Genomic DNA, 23782 nt, shown 5'->3' with positions numbered 1-23782 from the left:
CATCACTGATCGGGCCTAGTTAAACCTAGTCTATGAACGTGATACGCGCATCGCGTCTGCAACATCTGCTCTCCATCGATCTACTCAAAGGGATGTCACGTAAAACCATGCAAGGTACTTAGGTTACGATAACTGAAACCTGCAAGTTGTGTTTATTCTCTATTAAATAAACGATAGTCATGATAACTATTATAGCTCATCGTCGATTAGATGACAGTGGAGCCAAAATAAAGAACCGTTTTGCACGTTTAAAACTAACAAGGAGCAGCCGTGGATAGCCGAAACATTCATAGGATTCCACGGAAGGATCTCCAGATCACCCACAGAACGAAGCTGGCAGATATCAGATTCACGGCCAGATGGATGATATAAAGACTGAAACAGGTGAAGGAGTTGAGTATGTGTGACGCGTGTGAATCTTTGGTAAAGCGTACCACAGGGCTCAAGACTTTCACTCACTAAATGTGTCGCCGTTTCGCTCTCTCCTCGTTTCCATCGGGTTCATTTAAGATGTACTTGCGAAGGCCTTTGACCATGCCTATAAAATACTCATCCCAATCAACGGCTTGCATACTGAATGGAAATATTCTCTTGTCTTCGGGCCCAAGCTGCTTCCAGAGTTCCTGAACGTTCTGATTGTCGAAATCCCACTGTTGCGTGGTGAAATACTCCAATACGTTAAACGCCTCATAAATTTGTTTGACGAGTTTGTAAATTCTGAAATTAGCACTGACATTTAATCCCATTGCTGAATCTTGTTTATTATGTACATCTAAATCACGCATATTCACTAACTTGTCTACATGTTTGAAATTCGTCACGAGTGGCACATTTCAGGCTTGTGTGTGTGACTTCTTGACATTTGCACATTAGACATCTGTATGTGGCTATTAATGTGTGTATATTATAGTACATTACATTATTTTTGCCAATTAGAACGGCCCAGCCGTTCATTTTAAATGATATGAAAGAATCATATCAATATTTAAGCGAGAAGAATTTGCTAGAAAGAGTATAATTTCGAAAATTTTCAGGTGAGTTGAAAAATTAACGTCAGAGCCAGGAATCGAACCTGGTATCTAGTAAAATGAACGACTGGGCCGTTCAAATCGGCTACAAATAATGTAATGTATTATGATATACACACATTAATAGCCACATACAGATTTCTAATGTGCATATGTCAACAAATCATACACACAAGTCTGAAATGTGCCTCTCGCGACGAATTTCAAATATGTATATATTCACGACACACGAAAACAAAAACAATTTCGAATACAGGTGATGCGAGAAATTAATGACATTGTAGTCAGGGTGGCTAGGTGGTCTAGTGGAGTAAGTCTCCGGTAAAGCATCTCTCGATACCAGGTTCGATTCCTGGCTCCGTCGTTAATTTTTCAACTCACCTGAAAATTTTCGAAATTGTACTCCTTCTAACTTGTCTACGTATAACCTGTATAGGACTAAATTTATTTGTGCTTACCGCGGCTGTTTTCCCTTCAATCTTAGAATAAAGTCAATTATCAGTGCCGGGAGCAAATGAAGAAAAATATGAAGGATGCTGTACAGAAGTTTTGATGTTGTGGTGAATCCGTAGGGATAGTAAATGGCTTTGTCGGATGGATGCGTCAATCTGGCATCTGTAGCTTTATCATTGAAATTTTGCCAAGTTATAGGATTTTCATTTCCAGAAACGTAATTGTACACTGGAACGTCCTTAGAGTTTCTGAAACACACACGTAACGCCCCTCGTCGTTATCCTACACGAGGATTCTTTATATCCACCTCTTCAAATGTAAATTCGTTAAACAATGCTACATTAGTTCGCGGTCTCGTTGTGAAGTGGTCAAGCAAAACTGTGTGCTTGGTTTTAAAAAGTTTCTTCGTCTCTTCTCGAGTATCCCGCAAAAAAAAAGTAAAATACGACTCGTTTGTGTCTTATACCGTAAGACACCCGACATTTCCATAAACATTTGGCCGAAGCTACGCGACTAAGCCAACTTTTTGCCCTATGAGCTTGAAATAAATTGAATAAGCCTACCCTAACCACTAGCAAGTCAAATGATAAAGGCAAAGGCATCGAAATACCGTTTCTTGGTACGTATATGCAGGGTTTTCGCTCATCCATTGCCAATTCAAATTACGATGGAAGACGCGGTGCTCCACTAGGCTGCCGCGCAAACTACGATAAATGCCGTGAATTCAAATTTCTGACTTTATTTCAATAAACGTTACCTTTTTTCTGTTTTTGCGGTCTTCCAAGCTGAAGTAATAAGTGCGTTACAAACATAATCAACCGGCACGATGTCAAGCCTGACCTTAATATCGAGGAGAGCAACGTGAATGATGCCCAATCCAAAAGCACAAAAAATGCCCGGAATTCCTATCGGACTTGCAAGCCATCCTGGAAGGGGGCTTTTGTAGGAACTCGTTACTGTGAAATAATTTATGAACACGTTAGTAGAAATATCGGTAAAATTCCAGAAATTCAAGCTTTCGACAACTTCTCGTTCCTCTTTCGAATTGGGTGACTGTTGCAATGCAAAGCCGCAAGCTCTGCTCCGTAATCACAACAGAGATACTTGAGACCATTGTAACAATTATTGAGAGAGTATTTGAGTGTCAATAAAGCAAATATATTTTTTTTTTTTCACTACATTTATCCAGTTACGTCACGAGCAAACATACAGGTGTACAAAACATTTAATCAATGTGTCATTTGACTCTCAGTACAGTGACCAAACAGTACTTTATGTTGCCAAAAAATTGCAATGGAATCGTTTCGCAAGATTGGTAATATTTTGCTTTTCCGCTTTTCCGAGACGAAATAAATACCTGTCACATAAGTAAATTACCAATAGACGGCCTGAAGATAGCAAACGGTAAGTCAGTGGCGTACTCAGCGACGACGCTCTCAGCGATAGCTTTGGTGAAGGAATATGTGTTCGGCCATTCTCCGGTGAAGCTGCGAAAAATCGATTGGTTGTAAGTTTAGTTAGTCACTTCAACTGCCACTGATTGTAAGTGTAGTATGGAAGCTTTTTCTTAAAAAAAAAAAGTTTGAGCTTATGATTGTTCATGAATATAAGTGTGTCATCGAGCATTAGAAGCTTACGGTTTAGAGACGTACTCCATTACGTCCTCCGAACCCTCGATTCTCCTGAACTTTTCCACTAGCATGTTGACATCTTCATGGGTCATGGGTGGAGGGTAAAGCTCTTCATCAATGAACTTCCGGACGCAGTGGCTAAAGGCGGTAGACACGTGAATCCCAACCTAAAATGTAATAATATTGATTTCTTTGAATGAGAAAAGGCGAAGATACCCTCACCTTGAAGTTCTTGCACGCCCTTGCAATGTCTATGACGTATTTAACACTGTTCACGTTAATTGCAACAGCCGTCTCGAGTGTGTCTGTGAAACGCACGGTGGCGGCTAGGTGAAAGATCACCCCGACCTGGAAGAATTCCGTCTTGATTTCAACATCTGATGCAAAGAAAGGAGAGACGCACTGTCTATTTGGAATCATCATACCTCTTCGACGAGGCGTGCGTGGTCTGTTACAGAAAGTCCGAGTTGGTTCTGGGCGGTATCACCTGCGACTCCGACGATCTTCTTGGAAAATTCTGGATAGTCGTTTCGTAACATATCAAATACCTAGAACGAAACTTCTGTAAATGTTTCCTGTTGACGATGGATCAGCAGCGTTAGAATGAGTTTCAGATATTCTTGTCTCTCTCTCTGCGTTCCTTATCACTTTCTCAAAAAAGACAAGATATAGTTTACGATAATATTCGGAATTGTTCGATACTAGTAACTCACCGTATCACCGAGTAGCGCATCAACGCGTTCCTGAACATCTTTACCCTTTTTCGGGCGAATTAGGATATAGATGACCCCGATATCTCTACAGCTTCGGAGCAATTTTTCTATCAATACCTTGCCCAAGAACCCGGTTCCCCCTGAAATTGAAAAACGTATACTGACAAGGCCTCGTTGATGAGTTTTGTTTACACTTATCGCTATTGAAACTTCACACTTAAAGTGTTCTTCGGAACTAATTCATGTTGGGAAATTGAGATCCATCTCAGGTGACAGATACTGACCGGTAATGAAAACGTTTTGTCCAGCATAGAATTGCTGTACTTGCGACATCTTCAATCCGTAACAATGACCCGATAGAAGACTGTTGAAAACTAACGAGTCTCGAATATTCGAACATTGTAGTATGAATTGGAAGCTTTATATAGAGAAAATTCTATACATATATTTGCGTAATGGTATGTAGGAGTCACGCATGTTTGCAGGAATGATTATGGTAAATCGATTTAAAATTCAATTACATTGACATGCATTTAAATACGACACTCAGAAAAATGTCTACGTACTGCAATTGAATTCAGTAAGCAAATAAGTCATTGGCTAAGTGAACGGGTACCACAAAGCGTAAAATATCGTTTTCTATGTTGTTCCACAGAAAAAGTTAGCTGTACCAATTATCTGGACAACAATTTATTTTTATAAATCATTTTTTGAGGGTCATTGCGCAACTCATCCTGATCGGAGATAAGATTTTGAGACGTCATGTAAGCCTTTCACCCCAAAAAATATAACATTAGACAAAGAAATTGGAGTTGCTTGAACGGTTCCAGAATTATAGGCATTGATCGTCGATTTCAGGTGGTTGAAATTTTTCTCAAATCTACAATTCCCCTTGACGTTAATACCTAGTTGTTGAGTCATTGTTATTCGAATCAATATGTACATGTTAATAATACATGTTAATCAAGTCACGCATCTACTGGAGGCAACTTTGAAAAGTTATCAATCGTAGACAATGAAAATGGACGATCACTTATTGTAATCTTCAAATTGCTGGTATACAAATAAACGTGTCAAGAAGTACATGTTTCTATCATAATCAGGTTCTTTAATTGATATTGTCAATAAAATCACGCAAATTTGTACATAATTCGAAACGCGATGAGTGTCACAACGAATGGTCCAATATTTGCAATAAAATTTAGTGACAACATAGCATATTGTGTCACACGTGCGGGAAGTCGGTGTTTTACGATCATGAAAAGACCAAGTTGGTTTGATGTTTGAGCTGTAATTTCATCATTATTCAATTTGAGAACCACATCTTCCGTGATTTTTTCATCAATATCTATTTCGATTTCAACATGTTCATGCAATATACTGACGTTTCAAATCTTATGGAATTTTTTTTCTATCCGCCAATGTCATATTTGTCCGAGTATTTCAATTCCAGACAGAGTTTAGACTTATAGGTATATAGGACTGATGAGAAAATATTCTTCGTAAAACATTACGTATCCACATACAACATGGACTCTTAGTTTCATAGCTTACACGCGAACAATTGAATTCCGATTAATGAATAAACGAAATATTTGACCCCCGAAATTCATGATCAATAGTTTAACTTGTATTTGGAATAACCTGCGTCATTCTTTAATACATTCAACATGGATAATGTATCGCATTGTACTCTGAGGTTATTTACATTCAAGACTTTCCCAAGAATAGATTTTCTCTTCATTATGCAGATATATACACTTATTTTTTAACGAAAAATGTGCTCTTATGAAACCACACCCGATAACGTTAGATTTACAAAAAGCAGTGTTTGAATATGCAGCTAACCTGGCTCACGTTACAATCACGAGTAAATTGATTGTACTCGTCGCAAGGCAGTGCGATAATTTGTAACAGCTCGAATGTGCCCGAATAACTCAAAGTACAACTTGACTAAGTTAGTAGGTAAGCTCATAGGTGAAACCTTGACCTTTGCGGTTAGTGCGACAATTTCCGACTTGACAATCTCTCAGCTCCATTCCATTGACGCCGACTGAACCATAGACACGTATCTGACTAGAGCAATATGGGGTGCGGTCTCCAAAAAACTACAAACGTCTATCGAATCTACGTTCGTCCTTAAATTTAAATATTCGTCGTAATAAAACAAAAAATACCTAGTTTAAAAAAAAACGGTCCAGATAAAGCAAACGTATAACTCATAGTTATATCTAAAGTGCAACGGAGATCTATGGAAATTAGAAGAAATGGAGGCCTAAGCGAGGCAAAATCTTAAATGGGCTGTTCATGATAGATTTTTACAGTTATCCATTTTATTTATACACCTAATATATAAACTTACATCCCGATAATTCTAAGGATTTCAAAGTATTGTTCTAACTTGTGTTTTGTCAAAAAATGGTACCAGAATGAAATTATAAATTGGATACTTTTTTGATGTATAGATTTGTTAATTTTTAAAATATGGAGACGTCTCATATTTTTTTTCTCGTCTTCTGAATTGAGCGTAGCTTAAAAAAAATTAGTACATGTTAAGAATATTATTTGCCATCGTGAATTCAAATTACTTAATCACATTTGATACGTTTCTTAAAAATATAAAAGCAGCAACTATGATCCGTCTACGTTTGATACATTATTCAATTACATTTCGAAAAAAGTTGCATCATATTAAATTAGGGTGCAACGTAGCACACATCATTGATATCGGGATATGAAACGGGTTGGATTAGACTGTTAGTTCTGTACGAAAAGACCAACTCACCACATAATTTGATTGCGAAGAAAATAGTATCTAGAAATTTTATACACAATTGCCTGAAACGAATTTTCCTCACTTGGTTAAGCTTGTATCGAGAGGAAATGAGCTTTTGCTCGACGGCGACTAGACGCAAACTGAACTACTTGATAAAGTCTTTTAAATGTCAATGAATGTGATAATATGTCATTAGAACAACGGTCGATAATTGAGGGCTTGTTCATTAATTTGACTTCAATTTAAAATTAAACACAAAGACAAAATCATACATCATACATCATATCATACATAGTATTAAAGTTCGAAATCAAATTTTGGATGTTCGGATGTTCGGATTTTCAGACAGTGACGTCACCCAAATTTTATTTTCTCTTGACGTCATCAATTTATGTAGACGAAATTCAGCTAGCCGAATTTCTCAGTGTTGAAACAACCGCGCAGTAGAGCGGACGTATGAGAATCGCGCTCCGCAGATTTCGAGTACCGGGTTCTCTACCTCCTGGATCCTGCACTCCGGGTCCGCTGCCTGGTGCAACTCGACGTCCAGGTCTAGCGCTCCGTAGTTTCTGCGTTCAAGGTCCACTATCTGCAGGAACCCGACTTCCAGAACAAGCGCTCCGTGATTCCTGCGCTCCAGGTCCGCTACCCGGTGAGTTTTGACTTTCAGTACTAATTTTTCGTAGTTCTGGCTGTCAAAGGCCTCGAACTGGTGGATTTTAACCTCCCGGACAAGCGCTCCGTAGTTCTGGCTGTACAGGTTCTTGACCTGATGACTTTTAACCTTTCGGACTAATTTTTAAGTTTACAAGTTTGATTATTGAAAACGTCATGTTTTGTACTATCAAACCAATATGCATGCTTCGGATAACATTTTCAATACGAAAAAAAACCGAACGACCAGGATCAATAAATTGCAATTGGTGAGTAGTTGGCATAGTATACATAGAAATACGTGACGATAACGTCGTTCAATCAGAGCTAAAATTGCTGCGTGTCGTGTTTCAAATCTGTCAGCACTTAGACAGAAATTTATTTTCATAAAATCACAACACGTTATACTCGCATGCATGTGTAAATGTGATTGGTAATATTATATAGAAAAAATCTTACGGTCAGATTTGGTTTGCGTCACGTGCACAAAGACAGTGTTCATTCTGTATACTTTGAAGCAAATACCAGAATTTTTTGGGGAGTCCATCATGCCCCAGTCTCCCCTACAACTATGGTATCTGGTAAAATACTGACAACGAGTAAGCGAGCGCACGAGTACCAAAACCAGTTACACCAGGCATCCGACCCCGAGCGAGGTTTAGCGAGCGACGGTTTTAAAGCTAATATTTATTGAAAACAAATGAATTATAACATATACAGTGGCTAGAGTTAAATCAGAATATATGTTTATAAATAAAAGTCAAACGTAGTTATTTTAAAATGCATTTATTGACAAAAGACAAAGTTGGTAATAGTCAATGTAAAATTATCTTATTCGCAAACTTTGAGTTTCGAATCAAGAAATGCTTCCCTCAGAGGTTAAAATTTGAAACTTTTCTTGTAAAAAGATTTTATGTAAGTGCGTAAGGTGTCTTGTAAAAATGATTAACTGTCGCACCAGTAGATTTTTTAGAACTGCTCTGGTAGAAGAATCTTTTTGAAGTGACTGATTCTAGTTAAGCAAATATATTCCTGTTGGAGCTCGTTTGCTGATTTGAGGAATCTATTGAACTCTCTGATTGGCTCTTTCCAAGTCCAAGGAAGTCGAACCGTCGAGGAAATTACATAAGAGTGTAAGAAATATTTCGCGTCTTCTCATTCGCCTTTTTTATTTCTGCCCCGTGAGCCTAGGGGTAGTGGGGTCAGTAACGGCCACCCCATCTCTTCCCATGGGTGCAGGTAAGAATTCTTCCTTTGTCTTTCGCATAAATTTGAACTAACCTATTTTTTCATCGCGACATTCTACCCAAAGCAAATACCGTTTGTTTGATGAATGGTTTTAATCTATGAAATTGCTAATTCTATAAAAATATTGATTCATTGATAACAAAAAAGGGTTTTGTCTGGGGAGAATGTCGGTAAGTGTCGGTAACAGGAATCTGCGTGTAGAACCCCCCTTGCTATACTACTTTTATAACCTTGTAGATGTATAAAATATTTCATTAAATGATACATCAATTCATTTATCTAGTATTTAGGGGCTAAGGGCATAGAGGATGTGACACGATATCGTTGAAAATTACAGTTCCTGACAGCACTCAGAGAAACCGTATTAATTAGATTCAAATAAATTTCCATGATTAGGTTCGACGCAGAATATATATAAACGGATTTATTTGCATTAAAAATATACAATTGTGGAATTTCATCATCACCGTCGTATATCGACAACAGCGTTGACGATTTGCGGCTAGTTGAATCTGCAGCTCCGTAAAAACCACTCAAAACGTTTCAGAAAGAATACTTGGTATTGCAGAGGTGACGTCGATTCCACCAAAGGACTTCCAGATGACCCACAAAGTCAAGATGCCAAGTATTAGACAGACTGCGATATGGATGAGGTAAAGACTAAAATACATCAATCAATTCAGCATTTACAGATACGAATAATGGAGTAGAGTATGAAATATTGTTGTAGTATGCTAAAGCCAGTCTTGACTAATCCAGATCCATCTATTTTTCTGAAGGTTTACGAAAAACTAAGACCAGGACGTACAGAGTGAACTAATTTGACGATTTACGAAGAAGAATTTCGAACTAGAACGCAAGATTCACTGATTGAGAACTTGAGGTTTTCCGCACGATTGGGAGAAGCAATGATCACTAGATCCTGTAACGTCCGAAAGATAGTTAATCTGCGTGTGAATGGTCATGCCGAGGAAAGATGGTATGCAACAATGGCTGCTCTCGTCCATTGACAACATTAATTATCAGTAATCACGGAAACATATTTCCTCGCGTGGTTGTTGCGTGAAAAATTAATGTCATTCGATGTATGTATTCAACATTGCATGCAGAATGGTGTGCACGGCAGCTTATCGTAGCAGTAAAACGTACGTTTCGACAATAGTCACAATCAGTGACAGGCATACTTTGCACTGAATTCTGTGAATTTTAGCTTCCTAGCTCGATTTGATATTCCTCTATACTGATAAACTATTGAATGAACATATTTCATATCACAGTATCCAAGTTGTTATCGATATTGAAAAAAAGGAAAAGCTATGTATCTCTGCAAGTAAAAACTGACCATAGCATTCTCTCAAGGATTTTTACTAACCGATAGCCCCACCGTCTCGCGCTTTCCAAGGTTTCATCAGATTCATTTGCGATGAACTGACGTGTACCTCTAACTAGGTTCAACAAGTAATCATTCCAATCGAGGGTGCGCATACTGAAGGGGAATATTTTCTTGTCTTCAGGCCCAAGCTGGCCCCAAAGCTGCTGAATTTTCTGGTTGCCGAAATACCACTCTTGGGTCGCAAAATACTTCATTGCGAAAAACGCCTTACGAATGTTCTTCATAAGCTGGTACATTCTGTAATTGCAACCTAATTTTGAAACTCGTTGTTAAATTTTGGTTTCATGAGTACATTCATTATAATTTTATATTCACTAGGCTGCTGATGATAACCAATAAAATTAAGAACTGTATATATTTCGAACTTACTTTGGCCGTTTACCCACCAATACCGCGATGAGGTCAACCATTATTGCCGGGAACAAATGGAATAGAAAATTAAGTATGCCGAACAAAAATGTTGACTTCGTGTTCAATGCAAACGCATGATAAACAGCTTTTACTGACGGATAGGTCTCTTTGTAATAAATGCACGTAGCATTGAATTTTCCCCAAGTCATAGGATTTTCATTTCCAGAAGTGTAGTTGTAAACTGGAACATCATCTGAGCATCTGGAAATACATGTAATACGCGAAGTGTTAGACCTGAAACGTAATATTTTTAACCTACATTTCTATGAATCAAGCTTGATAAATTTGTTTACGCTTTTCCAGTAATTGCTGTGTTCCAAGCTGAAGAAATTAGTGCGTTACAAACGTAATCCACGGGGACAATATCAGCTATTTTACTGGTGTCTTGCAGGAGGACGTGAACGATGCCTATGCCACAGGCATATACCAAGCCTGCCATACCCGCTGTGCCAAAAACATATCCTGGAACGGGGCTTTTGAAGGCACTTGTCACTGAGGAACAGCAATAATTCACGTACATACATGTTGATAAGGATAACGAGAGAATGCCCGAAATATAATTTCTTGACAATTACCTACTGCGTATTCTTCTCAATTTGAGTTTCATGAAATACACGAGAAAAATCTGTTCAATAATCGGCTTTAAAGTACTCAAGAACAGCCTCACGATTACGAAGAAAGTTGTTAAAAATTAACCGTCGAAAACTCTTTGATTGAAATAATTAAATTGCATGACAGAATGTATGACTGTTTCGAATAAACCTGCTCGAGATCGAATAACATGTAATTGAACCACAATGTGGTAGACTTTGTGTAACCTCTAGGGTAAAATAAAAGCTTGTCACATAGGTGAATTACCGATTGAGGGCCTGAATATTGCAAACGGTAAGTCCTCAGCAAACTCGGCAACGACACCCTCGGCGATAGCTTTGGTGAAAGTGTACGTGTTCGGCCACTCTCCTACTATTCTGCGGGCAAATTATTTCCTTATCAGACGTGTTGCATGTATGAAAGTGCCCGAGTGTACTCGAAATGGAGCAATTCGCTATTGTGTAGAGTTTGGTAGAGTCAAATGATCAGTCTAGTCGTAGTCACGTGAATGTTGTGTACAATCAGCAACCGAATACCTGAATTGTGGTAATACAAGCCTTAAAATCCGAAAGGCCTACTTTTTAGTGACTGATTCCATCACGTCCTCCGACCATTTCACTCTTTCACACATTTCAACAAACGTGTTGACCTGTTGGTAGTTGATTGGTGGAGGGTACAGCTCTTCGTTGATAGACTTCCGGACGCAATGGCTGAACGCAGTAGACACGTGAATACCAGCCTAAAATGTGACAATATGAATTTGGTTGAATGAAAAAAGTAGAGATGCCCCCACCTTCAAGTTCTTGCACGCCCTTGCAATGTCGATGACGTGTTTCACGCTGTTCACGTTATTTGCAACAGCCCTCTCGAGTTTCTCAGTGAAACGCACAGAGGCGGCTAAGTGAAAGATCACCGAAACCTAAAACAATTTTGTGCTGGTCAAAGAGAGGCAAAATATAGTCGCACTCAACATACCTCGTCGGTGAGGCGTGAATAGTCTTTTGGCGAAAGTCCTAACCCGTTCTTAGCAGTATCACCTTCGATCCCAACAATCTTCTTGGAAAATTCTGGATATTCTTTCCGCAGTAAGTCAAAAACCTGTAATCAAATTTGGGTACGTTATCGTTGTTGACAGCGTACTAAGAATTTTAAGTGAGTTTCGACTGGCGCGATGCATTCCTAGGTACTTTATCACTCGTTCCAAAGAGATGACACTTTGTATTTTTCTACTCAATTACCCTGTTACCAAGTAGCGCATCCAGGCGTTCCTCAACACTTTTTTCCTTCTTTGGGCGGATTAGGATGTAGATTATTCCGATGTCTCGACAGCTTTGGAGCAGTTTTTCTATTAATACTGTTCCCAAAAAACCGGTCCCTCCTGAAAAATTTAGAAAACGTATTTGTAAATCGCGGTCCTTATACGACAATGGTCTAGGATATTTTTTTTATATCATTTGCAATATTAACCGGTAATGAAGATTTTTTGTCCAGCATAGAATTGCTGTATTTCGGACATATTCAAAGTAACAGCTTGAATGACGAGATACAAGTAACAACTACCCAGTACCGGAATTCTACCAGCTCTCGCATACTAACTGCACTTGAATATACTGAATAGAAAATGTTTCCGGTAATTCTTCAATCGTTGACTATTTAAGCGAACGACGAGACAACCGTTATGTTAATTTGTTACTTTGTATATGGTCTCCGAACTGGATTTAATCGCAATACTCAAGAAATAGGACGATGCATATTGAATTTGGTTACGTTATACGAAGTGACCCGGGTGGGTCACTCAGGTAACCACGGTGCAAAACCTAGGAAACTTTGTTCGAGTCACAGTTACGTGTAGCGCACATAAATTGTTGTACATTTTATTAAGATCGGCGGTAGCCGACGCAAATATAATAATCACACACTTCCCTCCTCTCACTATGAAATTCTATAGCCGACAAGTTTATAGATTTCAAGAGCTTTCATTTCAGCCCTATATCAGTACGATCGATACACGGAGAGCTGAAAGACACCAGTCGTAAGATTCTCAACATAGTCGAAATAGTCAGTTCTATTAAGAATTTTCGTCGTCTCCAGGCTATACGCTTTCTAGTGTATATCGATATAAAATCATTGATAAATGCAGTTGTCTATTTTTTATAATTGATCCGTGCAGGAGGCAAGAAGGGAGGAGACATAACTCCGTACTCTTTCCGATGGTAAGGGTGGGATTGAGGTGGAACTCATTCTGATCGGAAGTTTATAGTTCCGATATCGCACTAGCAGCGCTGTTTCGTCTGTTGCATTCCATCGGAAATTTCAACTCGCTCTAAGCGCACAATTTTTAGTTAACATTTTGTTTTGCCAGCCATCAAGTGCAGTGCAAGAGACGAAATCGGCGCTGCGAGACGTGCTATTGGAACGAAACACTCCCGACCAGAATGCAGCCAAGTTTTGTAACGCGGAGATATGTCTTTTTGTTTCTTCCATCCTGGACCCTTGGTGTAAACTAATGCTGTGAGTATAAACGACATAGAAAGTCGCCAATTACACAGCCGTTGCTCTATTGTGCTCTGTCAGATTCATCGACATTGAAGATAGTTGATATAACATTTTAAGTTAATAAGTGGTTATAAATATTAATGTGCCGTTAGGCATAAGGAGCCTACAATTTGGAAGCGAACAGCATTACGTCCTTCGACCCCATCAGTGGAAGCTGCGGCCTTTGTTGATGGACTTTCGGATGTAATGGCTAAGCGCACTAGACACGTGAATTCCAGACTAAAATGTGATAATATTAAACTCGTTGAGTGATAAATAAACAACGAAGATGCCCGAAGAAGAAGGTGGTAGCTGGTTGAAAAATAACTGAAACCTGGAGGAATTCGGTCTTGATTTCAACGGCTGATGTAAAGCAAAGACGCACGATCAATACGCACTTATTATACCTCTTCGACAAAGCATGGTCTCTTATCGAAAGTAATACATCGAATACCTAGAACGAAACTTGGGTGAATGTTAGCTGTTGACGATGGATCAGCAACGTTGGAATGAATTTTGGTTATTTTCATCTCTTTCTGTCATCCTTATCAACCCCTTACTCACCATGGGATGTAATTTACAATAATATTCAGAATGGTCTGATTTCAGTGAATCACCGTATCACTATACTTTAACTTCATTTCGTACAAAGTGTTAGAAACCTGGACGCCTTATACAATAATGGAGTATAAGTATATATTTTCGCAATGGTATCAAAGGTCTCGTGAATATTGTTAACACTGATGATACAGCCAGTATGACGATTTATTTCGTAACGCATTTATATTTGCGTGGGCTTGAATAAAGTACTTCGAAGAATGTAAATGGCAATTGTATTCAATGAAACAGGAAGTGATTTATAGTTAAGAGAAAGGATAGCTCAGCGTGAAAAATATCGTTTCGTACATTACTTTAGGGAAAAAGTTAGTTACACTGATTATCTGGATGATAATGTTTACGGATTATTTTGTTATAGTCGTCACAACAGTGATCCCAATCGGAGCTGGGATTTCGAACTATCATATAAAATTTTTACCACGAAAAATATCTTATTGGGCAAAGAAATTGGAGCTGCTTGAATGGTTCCAGAATTATAGGTCTTGATCGTCAATTGCAGGTCGCTGAATTTTTTCTAAAAATTCCAATACTTCTTGACTTTAATAGTTGTCAAATCAACGTGACTCGATACAATACATTCAAATCAAGTAACTCAGATACTGAGGTCTACAGTGAAAAGTTATAAATCATGAGCACTGAAAACGGCCGATTGTTAGATTAATTTTACCGTAATCTTAAAATTGTTTTAAAACGAACAAACTTCTCAAAAAGTGCTTTTTTCTGCCATGATCAGTTTCTTCGATTAATGTAATTAATAAAATCAAGCGAATTTGTACATAATTCATTAGGTTCACAAGGCTTAGCAACGAATGGTCCATGATTTCCCCCCAAAAAAAAAATTGTGACAGCACAGAAATCAATCACTGATTTTTCCGAAGTAAGATTTCGTCTTAAATATTCCGCGTTTTTTTCTCGAAACTCAGATGTGGCTTGTAATTACCCTACCCTACCCTACCCTACCCTACCCTACCCTACCCTTCCCTTCCCTCCACTTCCTACTCCAATTTCTACTTTTACTCCTACCCCTGATCCTACTCCTACTCCTACTCCTCATTCTACTCCTATTCCTACTCCTACTCGTGAACCTACTCCTGATCCTACTCCTATTCTCACTTCTACTCCTACTCCTACTCCTACTTTATTCGTTACTTCAGAATGTTATACTCACAGTGCACAAATCCTCGTCATCCTCGTCCACCTTGTTCTCCTCGTCTTCCTCCTCGTCCACCTCCGAACACTTCCACCCACCGCCAACCACCTCCAGTAACCATCGATAACCACCTCGGGTTATACCTGGAATAGTAATAATCATTTTAAGTATCACAACACATCAAAAATATTGTGCATCGGAACTTTGGTTTCGAACTACTAAGTATGATGTATGATGTATAATGATGTATGATCATATGATATGATGTATAATGATTTCAGTTTCTACATTTCAGACAAGAAATACGCACTTTATCTTTCCTGCCGATTCCAGACTCAATCAGCTAGGCTCCTTGATGGTCAGCTGTTCACTAAAGATATATTCTTCAGTTGCAAAAATCAGCATTTCGATTCTATGCCTACGAAAATTCAATATCGAGAGAGCAAGTGAAAGGTTGTTGGAATAATTACGAATATTAATGTTGTAGAATACATGGTGGATCAGGGGGACTAAGAGGACGAAGGTGGTTGGAGACGTTCGGGAATGGTAGAAGCTGGTAGGTGGAGGTTGGAGGTGACAGGGGGTGGTAGCAAGTGGTCGGCGGCATTTGGAGGTGGAAGGAGGTGACAGGAGGTGCGTGGAGGTGATTGAAGGGGGTAGGAAGTGTTTGGCGGTGTTCGGAAGTGATCGGCGGCGGTCGAGGAGCACGACGATAACGCGGAAGATGCGGCGGGGGGGCGAAGGAGGAGCAGGAGGAGGACGGGGCGAGGTGGACGAGGAGGACGAACGTGGTCGGAGGTGGTAGATGGTGGTTGGAGGTGCTTGGAGGTTGTTGCGGTCGTTGGCGGTCGACGCGGTGGTCGTCGGAGGCGTCTGGCGGTTGACGCGGTTACGCGTCTTCTCACAGGAATGATCGAGCTGATCGACAATTCTAAGTCGCAGTCGCTAAGTAGTCTCACGTACTCATTTTGTACCGACACAATCTCAAGCTTCCATACCGACACTACTTTGGTTGCTACGAATGTCGGTGCGAGCCCGTTAGGTAGAGTCGATAGAGCAGAACCCTCCTACTCTCTCAGGCCCACCTGGGCCCATTTGCCTGACGAAAACTGGTCACAAATATTTACCCAGGGGTATTCGTCCTTATATTCTTCAGTCAACGTCCCCGGCAACGCTCGTAGAATAGTTTGCTGACATTGCGCGTTCACCGTGAATTCGAGACAACAAACGAACAACAGACGATAACCAATGCTGTTTAGTTTCAGTGATCAACGTTCTCAGGCTGTGCGATGATTGGTTGTAGTCTGTTGGTTATCGCTTAGTCGCGCAGGTCTGAAAATTGTGGATTCAGCGTGGATCCAATCTGCGAGTCCCGTCGTACGGATGTAAATAGTGTTCTTCTTAATAATATTATTGTTTGTATTACTTAACGAAATATTTTTCGTTTGTATTGACGAGAGTGAAAATTAATGGATTTGACAGAATTGTTGAATAAATGCGCATTGGCGAATAAACGTAAAGTATACCAGCCAATCTTCGAATAAATACTTGGCAAGAATGATATGATGACGATATTAACACGAATCGTTGATCGTATTGTTGACATCATGACACTTGTTTACCTTTATAGCCGACGAAAACAGCGTCCATGAACTCGAGAGGAAAGAGGACGAGCTATTCCAAAAAATATACAGAGAATGGAAAGGGACCAAGGCTGAAGACAAGGATCTAACCTATAAAGTCATACCAAAGTTTTATTTCAAGGTATATTACAGTCAATATTCTACAGGTATTTAAAAATTGAAATATACGAATCTTTGATTCAAATCTTCCACACGTCCACAATTGCACTTCGAATTCGACTTCGTTACTTACGGTCTTTAATTCGGTAAAAATTTTAGTTACCGAAAGAGGATGAAATCCTACCACAGAAATTACGAGAGGAAACGCGAGCCTTATTTCTTCAAAAACGGTCTCGCCAATTGCTCGATAACAATGAGCTCAAGGCTCTGTGGGTACTTTTGGACAAACACCACAGTAAACCAATCTCAGGGGATGAGCAATTGATCAATTATGAGGATTTCAAAAAAGTTGGTGCTCTCGCAGGCTCGAAATGTGCTCCTTACTTTACAGCGGTTGTTTTTGCCAAGCTGCAGCAAGGCGATCCTCACGGGCGCATTAGTATCATGGCATTGTTCAACTACGTCATGAGGAAAGTCTGGCTTCACCAAACTCGTATTGGTTTATCCCTTTACGATGTCACTGGACAGGGATACCTCAGAGAGTCTGTAAGAATCGACGCCATATTATTGTCAGTTACTTGAAAAATTACTGGGAATTCGTAAAGCAGACTAAACATTTTAATAACATTACGATTTCCTTTCAGGACTTGGAGAATTATATTTTGGAACTAATTCCCACGCTACCACAGCTTGAAGGGCTTGAGAAATCTTTTCATTCGTTCTACGTTTGTACCGCAGTTAGAAAATTCCTCTTTTTCCTAGACCCACTGAGGACAGGAAGAGTGAGAATACAAGACATTTTAGCATGTAGTTTTCTTGATGACCTTTTAGAGTTGCGTGACGAGGATCTACCCAAGGATCTTCAAGAAGCCAACTGGTTCTCTGCACCGTCCGCCCTGAAAGTTTATGGTCAATATTTAAATCTCGATCGAGATCATAATGGCATGCTCAACAAAGAAGAACTCTCTGGGTAAAAATAATTACATAACATTTTGATTTAATCGTTGAAGACTTTTTCTAAATGAAAAATGCCGTTGTTCTCGTGTTACTTACTTTTCATTTTGTGATATAATTTCATTTTGTGCAGCTATGGTACAGGTACGCTCACCGGAGTCTTTCTTGAGAGGGTCTTCCAGGAGTGTTTGACTTACGAGGGTGAGATGGACTATAAAACGTATTTGGACTTCGTCCTGGCTCTGGAAAACCGTCACGAACCACAAAGTCTCCACTACTTATTCCGTATTCTCGATATTAATAACCGTGGATACCTCGATACTTTCTGCCTCAATTACTTCTTTCGGGTATGTTGATGTATGATTATTATTATTGTTCTGTAAACCTGATTTTAACTTGAGTAGTAGGCGATTATAACAATTTATAATTTAATACTACCAATTCATGGTCTAGGCGATCCAAGAGCAAATGACGATGCATGGTCAGGAGCCAGTAAGTTTTGAAGATGTTAAGGATGAAATATTTGACATGGTAAAACCAGCTGATCCCTGCAAAATCACGCTACAAGATCTTTTATCGTGGTGAGTAAATTGCGAATTGTTGTCATCGTGATAGAAAAATTATACTCGTACTCCAGTCGGATCGGCGATTGGATTGCCCTTTCATCTGACAATTGTCATTCCTGTTTCCGTTACAGTGGACAAGGCGATACTATGGTCAGTATTTTGATAGAATTCCACGGGTTCTGGGCTTACGAAAATCGAGAAGCTATGGCAGCGGATAATGGAGATGAGTCCTCCCACGTTTGACGCACCAGTATTTTAAATACGCTACACACTGTCCGATCAGAATTTTGATACATTTTCATCAATATTTAATTTTTGATTAATGGTACAGTTTTAAATATATCTAAATAATTTTCACCCATCCGTGAAATGAATATTATAGAAAAAACAATGAAACAAAAGTAGTAGGAATGAATAACGAAATTATGATTGTGAATTTGGTACACCATTTTCATTTTTTTTTTTTTACAAAATTCATTTATTAAGGCCCACAATAGTGGATTTCGTTTTTAAAGGTTTGTACAGGAGGGGAAAAGGTTCTTTTTTATACAAAATATAATATGTAAACGGTAATATCTTAGTTCTCACGTACCATGTAAGATAGTACATTCATGGCAACGCGCTTCGCTATTTCTTTTACTTTACATATACGTAATACGTTCTCTGCTCTCCAGTTTTTTAATTTGAAAATTGAAATCTACTATATAGCCTGCGTGCGATGTATAATACAAGAACAACATGAGTTCAACATAAACCACGATTCAAATCAGTTCGTTCGTGGTTTTTTAATAATAATAATAATAATAATAATAATAATATAAACGGGATGGTTTCCCTATGTTCAATAATAATTTAACTTATACTTTCGTTAAGTGCTAGACAACAATATTACATATAGTTTACAACAACTCGTTTCATTTAGCGAGTTACTGTTTCTCATTATTTTATTTTCCTAAAATTCTTTCGCTTCAATTTCCAAAAACAATGCACTAAACACAGTGAAACCAGACCGACTTAATTGTGGCAGTCTATTTTTTGATTATAACAAAAATTATTATCATTATCGTTATCCTTAATATTATTATCATTAAAATTATATATCTATGTGTATGTACAAGGCTACTCAAGCACAGATTAATTTCTTTTCATTCTAGTCTTCTTTTATTGTTATTCTGTACAATTCAGCAACGTGCGTATAAAGCTAGATGGAAATCCTGGCACAGGCAAAATTATCTATGTACAGATTTATTTCCTGCTTCCTCGTGCTTGAATAAAAATTTATTTTTCACCAAATATTATATGTACCTGTATTCAATCATCAATAATACAGCTCAACACCTCGTCGTATACGATACATTCTAAATCTTCTTTTACTTTACACTCGTTTTGTCCCGTATAAGATAGTTACAGCATACGTATATATTTATTAAAAACTAATCGTTTATCATACTGTACAAAAGTGGCAATGCAGAAAGGCAAGATGTAGTTTCATTTATATGTATATTGATCGGTATATTAAATTCCATTTCACTGACGAATGAAATTTTTGGAACGTTATATATATGGCCACTTTTTCATATCTATCTAAAAGCTTTACAATGAAATACTGAGTATATTTCGAACTTTTGCGTCGGTCGCGACATTATATTACACGTCTCGACCAAAATCACAAAGTACGTATATATTTGTATTCAACGCTCATACCCGCGCTATGCGAGGTTCCTCAGTGAGTTCAGTAATCGCGAGTCCGATCCTACACAACGTATCGATAAGTCCTAGGAGTTCAGTCGTTTCTTATTCTCAATTATATATACTCATATTTACACCGTTAATAATATGTATATCGTCGCATCGTTAAAACAAATCCACACCGCATCGGTCACTGGTAAACAAAGTGATTTATAAATATCCGAATCACGCACACTTCACCAGCTTCGTAGCTGCCGAGTAGCAGCAGTCCAAAATCGCGGATACCTACTACAGTTAAAATTTGAAACATTGTCCTATTAATTTATCTCCCACCCCCCTTCAGCCTAGATCCTCAGCTCCGAATCCGCAACCGGCATGCCGCGCTGCGGCCCTTGGCTCGACCGCTGGGCCCCGGGGGGGACGAGGGGACTTATGCTGGGACTCCTGGTCGCGAGGGGCGAGAGAGAGGGGGAAAAGCTGGGGCTTAGGGCGGCCGACGGGAAGGTCGATCCGTCGTGGCTGATCGGCGACCTCGGAACGATCCCCCTCGCTAGCGCGGGGGCCGCGAGCGACCTGGGAGCGACCGATGTTAGGAGGGGGGGCGGGGGGGCCTTATGGACAGGCTTGCTCTTGCTGCCCGCAGAGTTCCCGCTCTGCACGCTGGCCGCGTCGTCCTTGAGCCTCGCGATCTCGCCGAAGACGTGGGCGAGCGGTTGGTACTGCGGTCCCCAATCAAGGAGGTAGTCCCAGTTGTAGGACCCTGTGAGCTCCTCCTCCGAGTGGACGATGGAGCTCAGAGAGCCGTTCATCGAGGGCTGGGGCGCCTCGAGACCGGAAGTTGGCCGCCCGGCCTCGCTGATCTTTCCGTATATCAGCGTCGCGATGTCCGCCTCCGCAGAGGTTTCGTCCTCGAAAAGGTGCAGGCTGTCCAGCGGGAGCGCTTCCGGTGGTCGCCTCGGCGTCCCGGTTGGCGGATCGACGATTCCCAGCCGAGCGAGGTACTCCTGAGTGTTGTGAACCGAGAGATCGCTCGCCGAGTCGCCGCCCTGTTGGCCCTCGTTTATCATTCTTATCTCCTCGTCCTCGCCGTCGTCTTCGGCCGATCCCCGCCCCGAGGAGCCGGACTGATCGCTGCCCGAGATCTCGGATGTGGCCTGTTGTGGCGCCGACTGACCGGAAGTGCCGTAGGGCGGTATCTCGTCGTATTTTGGTGGCGCGAATTGGCTCGTCGCCCCCCCGCTGCGTATCGGTATCGTGTCGAAGGCGCTCGGATCGACGTAGCTGTTCGACGTCGTTACCGTGCTCTCGCCGTTCAGCCTCGGCTTCGCTCCCTTCTTGTGACGCCGGTTCCGCATGTGCAGGAATAAGAATATCCCGCCGAAGGCGACCACCACCAGCAGCAGCGCTATCAGCAGGCCCAGGGCCCAGTCGGCGAGACCCCCGGCGGCCGCGACCGCCATGTTGGAGCCGATGTCAGCGGCCGATTCGTCGATCGTTATCTCGACAACGGTCATGTTCGAGAGGGAGCCCTGTCGTCCCGAGCTCGCGGACACCACGAGTCGCGATTCCTCGGCGACATTTGTCAACTTTTGTTTTACTATCAGTGCGCCGGTGGTTCGGTTAAGCTTGAAGGACGGATGCTGGGACGTCAGTTGGTACACGACCCGACCGTCGGGTCCTTTGTCCCTGTCGGTGGCGGTGATAAGACCGATTACGGTGCCGGGGGTAATGAGGGTGTTCCGTATCGCGAACTTGTACATCCGCTCCGTAAACTGGGGGTAGAACTCGTCCCTGGAGTCGATTTCCACGCGGACCCGAATCGCGGCTGTCCTTCCGCCGGTGTCGGTGGCCCGAAGGGTGAAAGCGTAGTGGTTCCTCTGCTCGTAGTCGAAGACGGCGCGGGTTGAAACGAGCCCCGACTTCGAGTCGACGGCGAAGAGTCTCCACGAGTCGTCGATTTCCGAAAAGCCCGACGCCGCCGCCGAGACTATGGAGTAGTTCAAGGCTCCGTAGATTCCACGATCAAGATCTGTAGCTCTCGCGGTGAATATCCTCGTCCCTATGGACTCGTTCTCACCCACGATCTCCAGGTACTCCGAGACCGGGAACCTCGGCGAGTTGTCGTTCACGTCCTCGAGGTGGACGCGGAGTCTGGTGAGTGTGCAGAGCGGAGCCGAAGGGTGGAGGTCGCATGCCATGATGACGAGCACGTGGACCTCGGGACCGAGGTCGCAGTCTAGGCTGGCGTTGACTAGAACGATACCGGAAGCCTTCTCGACGCGGAAGAGGCCAAGATCATTACCGGAAGTTATGTCGTAGGTGACGGTCGCCGCCGGTGTGTCAGGCTTGTCGGTGTCCCTGGCTCTGACTACGACGACGGTGCTGCCCTTCTCGGCGTCCTCTTTTATCGATACCTCGTAGAGCGCTCGATCGAACTCCGGATAGTTGTCGTTCACGTCTTCGACGTTAACGACGACCACCGAGGCCGAGGAATTCTCGCCCCGCGATCCGAGCCGCAGGACGAAGCGGTCCTTCGTTTCTCTGTCCAGGTTCTTAACCAGGATCAGCTTGCCTCGGGAGACCTCGAAGAGCCCGTTCTCGTCACCGGACAATATCGCGTCTCCGTCAATCAGGTCTATGTCAGAGAGTCTCATCAACGTCGTGCCCCGCTCCGCGTTTTCCGTTACGTTGATTCGGAACTCTTTGCCCGGTTGAGTGCTCTTCAGCGTGCTTAGCCTCACTACCACCGTGCAGACCGATGACCTCGACGGCTGCCCTGAGTCCTGGGCCGATACCGCGAGCTCCACGTCCTTCGGCAGCGGCCTTGGAAGCGCCGTTCTGTTCACCAGCACCATCCCCGTTTCCGGATGGACGCTGAATCCCTTTACTGGACTCACGAGGTTGTACCGGATCCTCGAATTCTTTTCCGAGAGGTCCTTGTCCGTTGCGTTGACCGCCAGGACTTCTTGAATCTCGCCTTGACCATCTGGAATAAAAAAAGGGTCGGGTGAACATCCGTCGATTCATGCACGTTGTAGAAACGTCTGTTCGAACGAACGAGTTATGTTATTCTTGTACTTATTTAACTACAAGAATTGAGGCGGCTGCTTTAGAAACTTTTTTTCATACCACCTCGCTACTATAGTGTTTGCAATTTATTTTTTCCCAGGTTATAGATATTTGTTACTGGATTTATCGTGGAGATCGAATCTACACTGTATTAAGTTTCCGTTATAAGAGAGACGGCTCAACTGAAACGAACTCGAGAAAAGTATCAGCAAGGTTACGTCGCGGTGCTCAGGTTAATTAATCTCATCACCGTGATGGAGAGAAACAGAGAGAGAGAGAGTGAGAGAGTTGGGTTCAATATTATGCTTTTTACTCATGTATATATGTCTGTGCAGACGTCCTCGAGAATGGCGAAGGTCTCTTTAAACGGCTAATGAAACTGCACCAACGACGACGTTAAGCCTGAGAGTCCCGAGCGAGGTCGCTTTTACTAATTAACGCCAATGTCGGTAGAGTTGAATTAATATGCCATACGTAAGCCGCGTTAAGTATATATCATATAGTCGAGAGGTGACGCAGGTACAAAACTTGACGGACAAGGGTGCATAAGAATTGTGTACA

At 41.3% G+C, this 23782-nt stretch overlaps 4 protein-coding genes and 1 long non-coding RNA gene across 7 annotated transcripts in view; 2 read left to right on the top strand and 3 right to left on the bottom strand.

The window, feature by feature from the left end:
• Nucleotides 1-133: 133 nt before the first annotated feature.
• On the bottom strand, nucleotides 134-4215 carry LOC107217921 (fatty acyl-CoA reductase wat). Of its 2 annotated transcripts, none has more exons than XM_015655621.2 (10): nucleotides 4110-4215; nucleotides 3826-3965; nucleotides 3538-3660; nucleotides 3335-3460; nucleotides 3119-3279; nucleotides 2859-2968; nucleotides 2239-2437; nucleotides 1487-1729; nucleotides 460-717; nucleotides 134-375 (listed from the first exon to the last, which is right to left on the bottom strand). In XM_015655621.2, the coding sequence occupies exons 1-10, from the start codon at nucleotides 4156-4158 to the stop codon at nucleotides 288-290; spliced, it is 1497 nt and encodes a 498-aa protein (XP_015511107.2). In that variant the 5' UTR covers nucleotides 4159-4215; the 3' UTR covers nucleotides 134-287. The 2 variants fall into 2 exon arrangements, with proteins under 2 accessions (XP_015511107.2, XP_046591951.1); XM_046735995.1 differs by having other exon boundaries at nucleotides 3134-3279; nucleotides 4110-4198.
• Nucleotides 4216-8912: 4697 nt separating this feature from the next.
• Nucleotides 8913-12441, bottom strand: LOC107217897 (fatty acyl-CoA reductase 1). 2 transcript variants are annotated; one of them, XM_015655590.2, is made up of 10 exons: nucleotides 12366-12441; nucleotides 12137-12276; nucleotides 11874-11996; nucleotides 11692-11817; nucleotides 11477-11637; nucleotides 11166-11275; nucleotides 10601-10799; nucleotides 10266-10508; nucleotides 9876-10133; nucleotides 8913-9163 (listed from the first exon to the last, which is right to left on the bottom strand). In XM_015655590.2, the coding sequence occupies exons 1-10, from the start codon at nucleotides 12412-12414 to the stop codon at nucleotides 9037-9039; spliced, it is 1536 nt and encodes a 511-aa protein (XP_015511076.2). In that variant the 5' UTR covers nucleotides 12415-12441; the 3' UTR covers nucleotides 8913-9036. The 2 variants fall into 2 exon arrangements, with proteins under 2 accessions (XP_015511076.2, XP_046591950.1); XM_046735994.1 differs by lacking the exon at nucleotides 8913-9163 and having other exon boundaries at nucleotides 9971-10146.
• LOC124293747 lies at nucleotides 9046-10747 on the top strand. Its single transcript, XR_006903626.1, has 3 exons — nucleotides 9046-9156; nucleotides 9283-9482; nucleotides 10611-10747. It is a non-coding gene; the product is annotated as an uncharacterized LOC124293747 (long non-coding RNA).
• Nucleotides 12442-16462: 4021 nt separating the features above from the next.
• Nucleotides 16463-19756, top strand: LOC107223492 (serine/threonine-protein phosphatase 2A regulatory subunit B'' subunit gamma-like). The gene is made up of 7 exons (XM_015663175.2): nucleotides 16463-16716; nucleotides 16832-16965; nucleotides 17103-17489; nucleotides 17588-17913; nucleotides 18031-18244; nucleotides 18351-18478; nucleotides 18595-19756. The coding sequence occupies exons 1-7, from the start codon at nucleotides 16671-16673 to the stop codon at nucleotides 18704-18706; spliced, it is 1347 nt and encodes a 448-aa protein (XP_015518661.1). The 5' UTR covers nucleotides 16463-16670; the 3' UTR covers nucleotides 18707-19756.
• Nucleotides 19256-23782, bottom strand: part of LOC107223491 (protein dachsous) — a 236081-nt gene continuing 231554 nt past the window's right edge. Inside the window, exon 16 of the mRNA XM_046735989.1 lies at nucleotides 19256-23138. Within this exon, the coding sequence (XP_046591945.1) occupies nucleotides 20497-23138 (2642 nt within the window). The 3' untranslated portion in view covers nucleotides 19256-20496. The remainder of the gene's footprint in view (nucleotides 23139-23782) is intronic.

Source organism: Neodiprion lecontei, chromosome 3 (genome assembly GCF_021901455.1).
Source record: "Neodiprion lecontei isolate iyNeoLeco1 chromosome 3, iyNeoLeco1.1, whole genome shotgun sequence".
Lineage (NCBI taxonomy): Eukaryota > Metazoa > Arthropoda > Insecta > Hymenoptera > Diprionidae > Neodiprion > Neodiprion lecontei.
The sequence above is the reverse complement of the archived record's forward strand: the minus strand, read 5'-3'. Positions and strand labels throughout refer to the sequence as shown.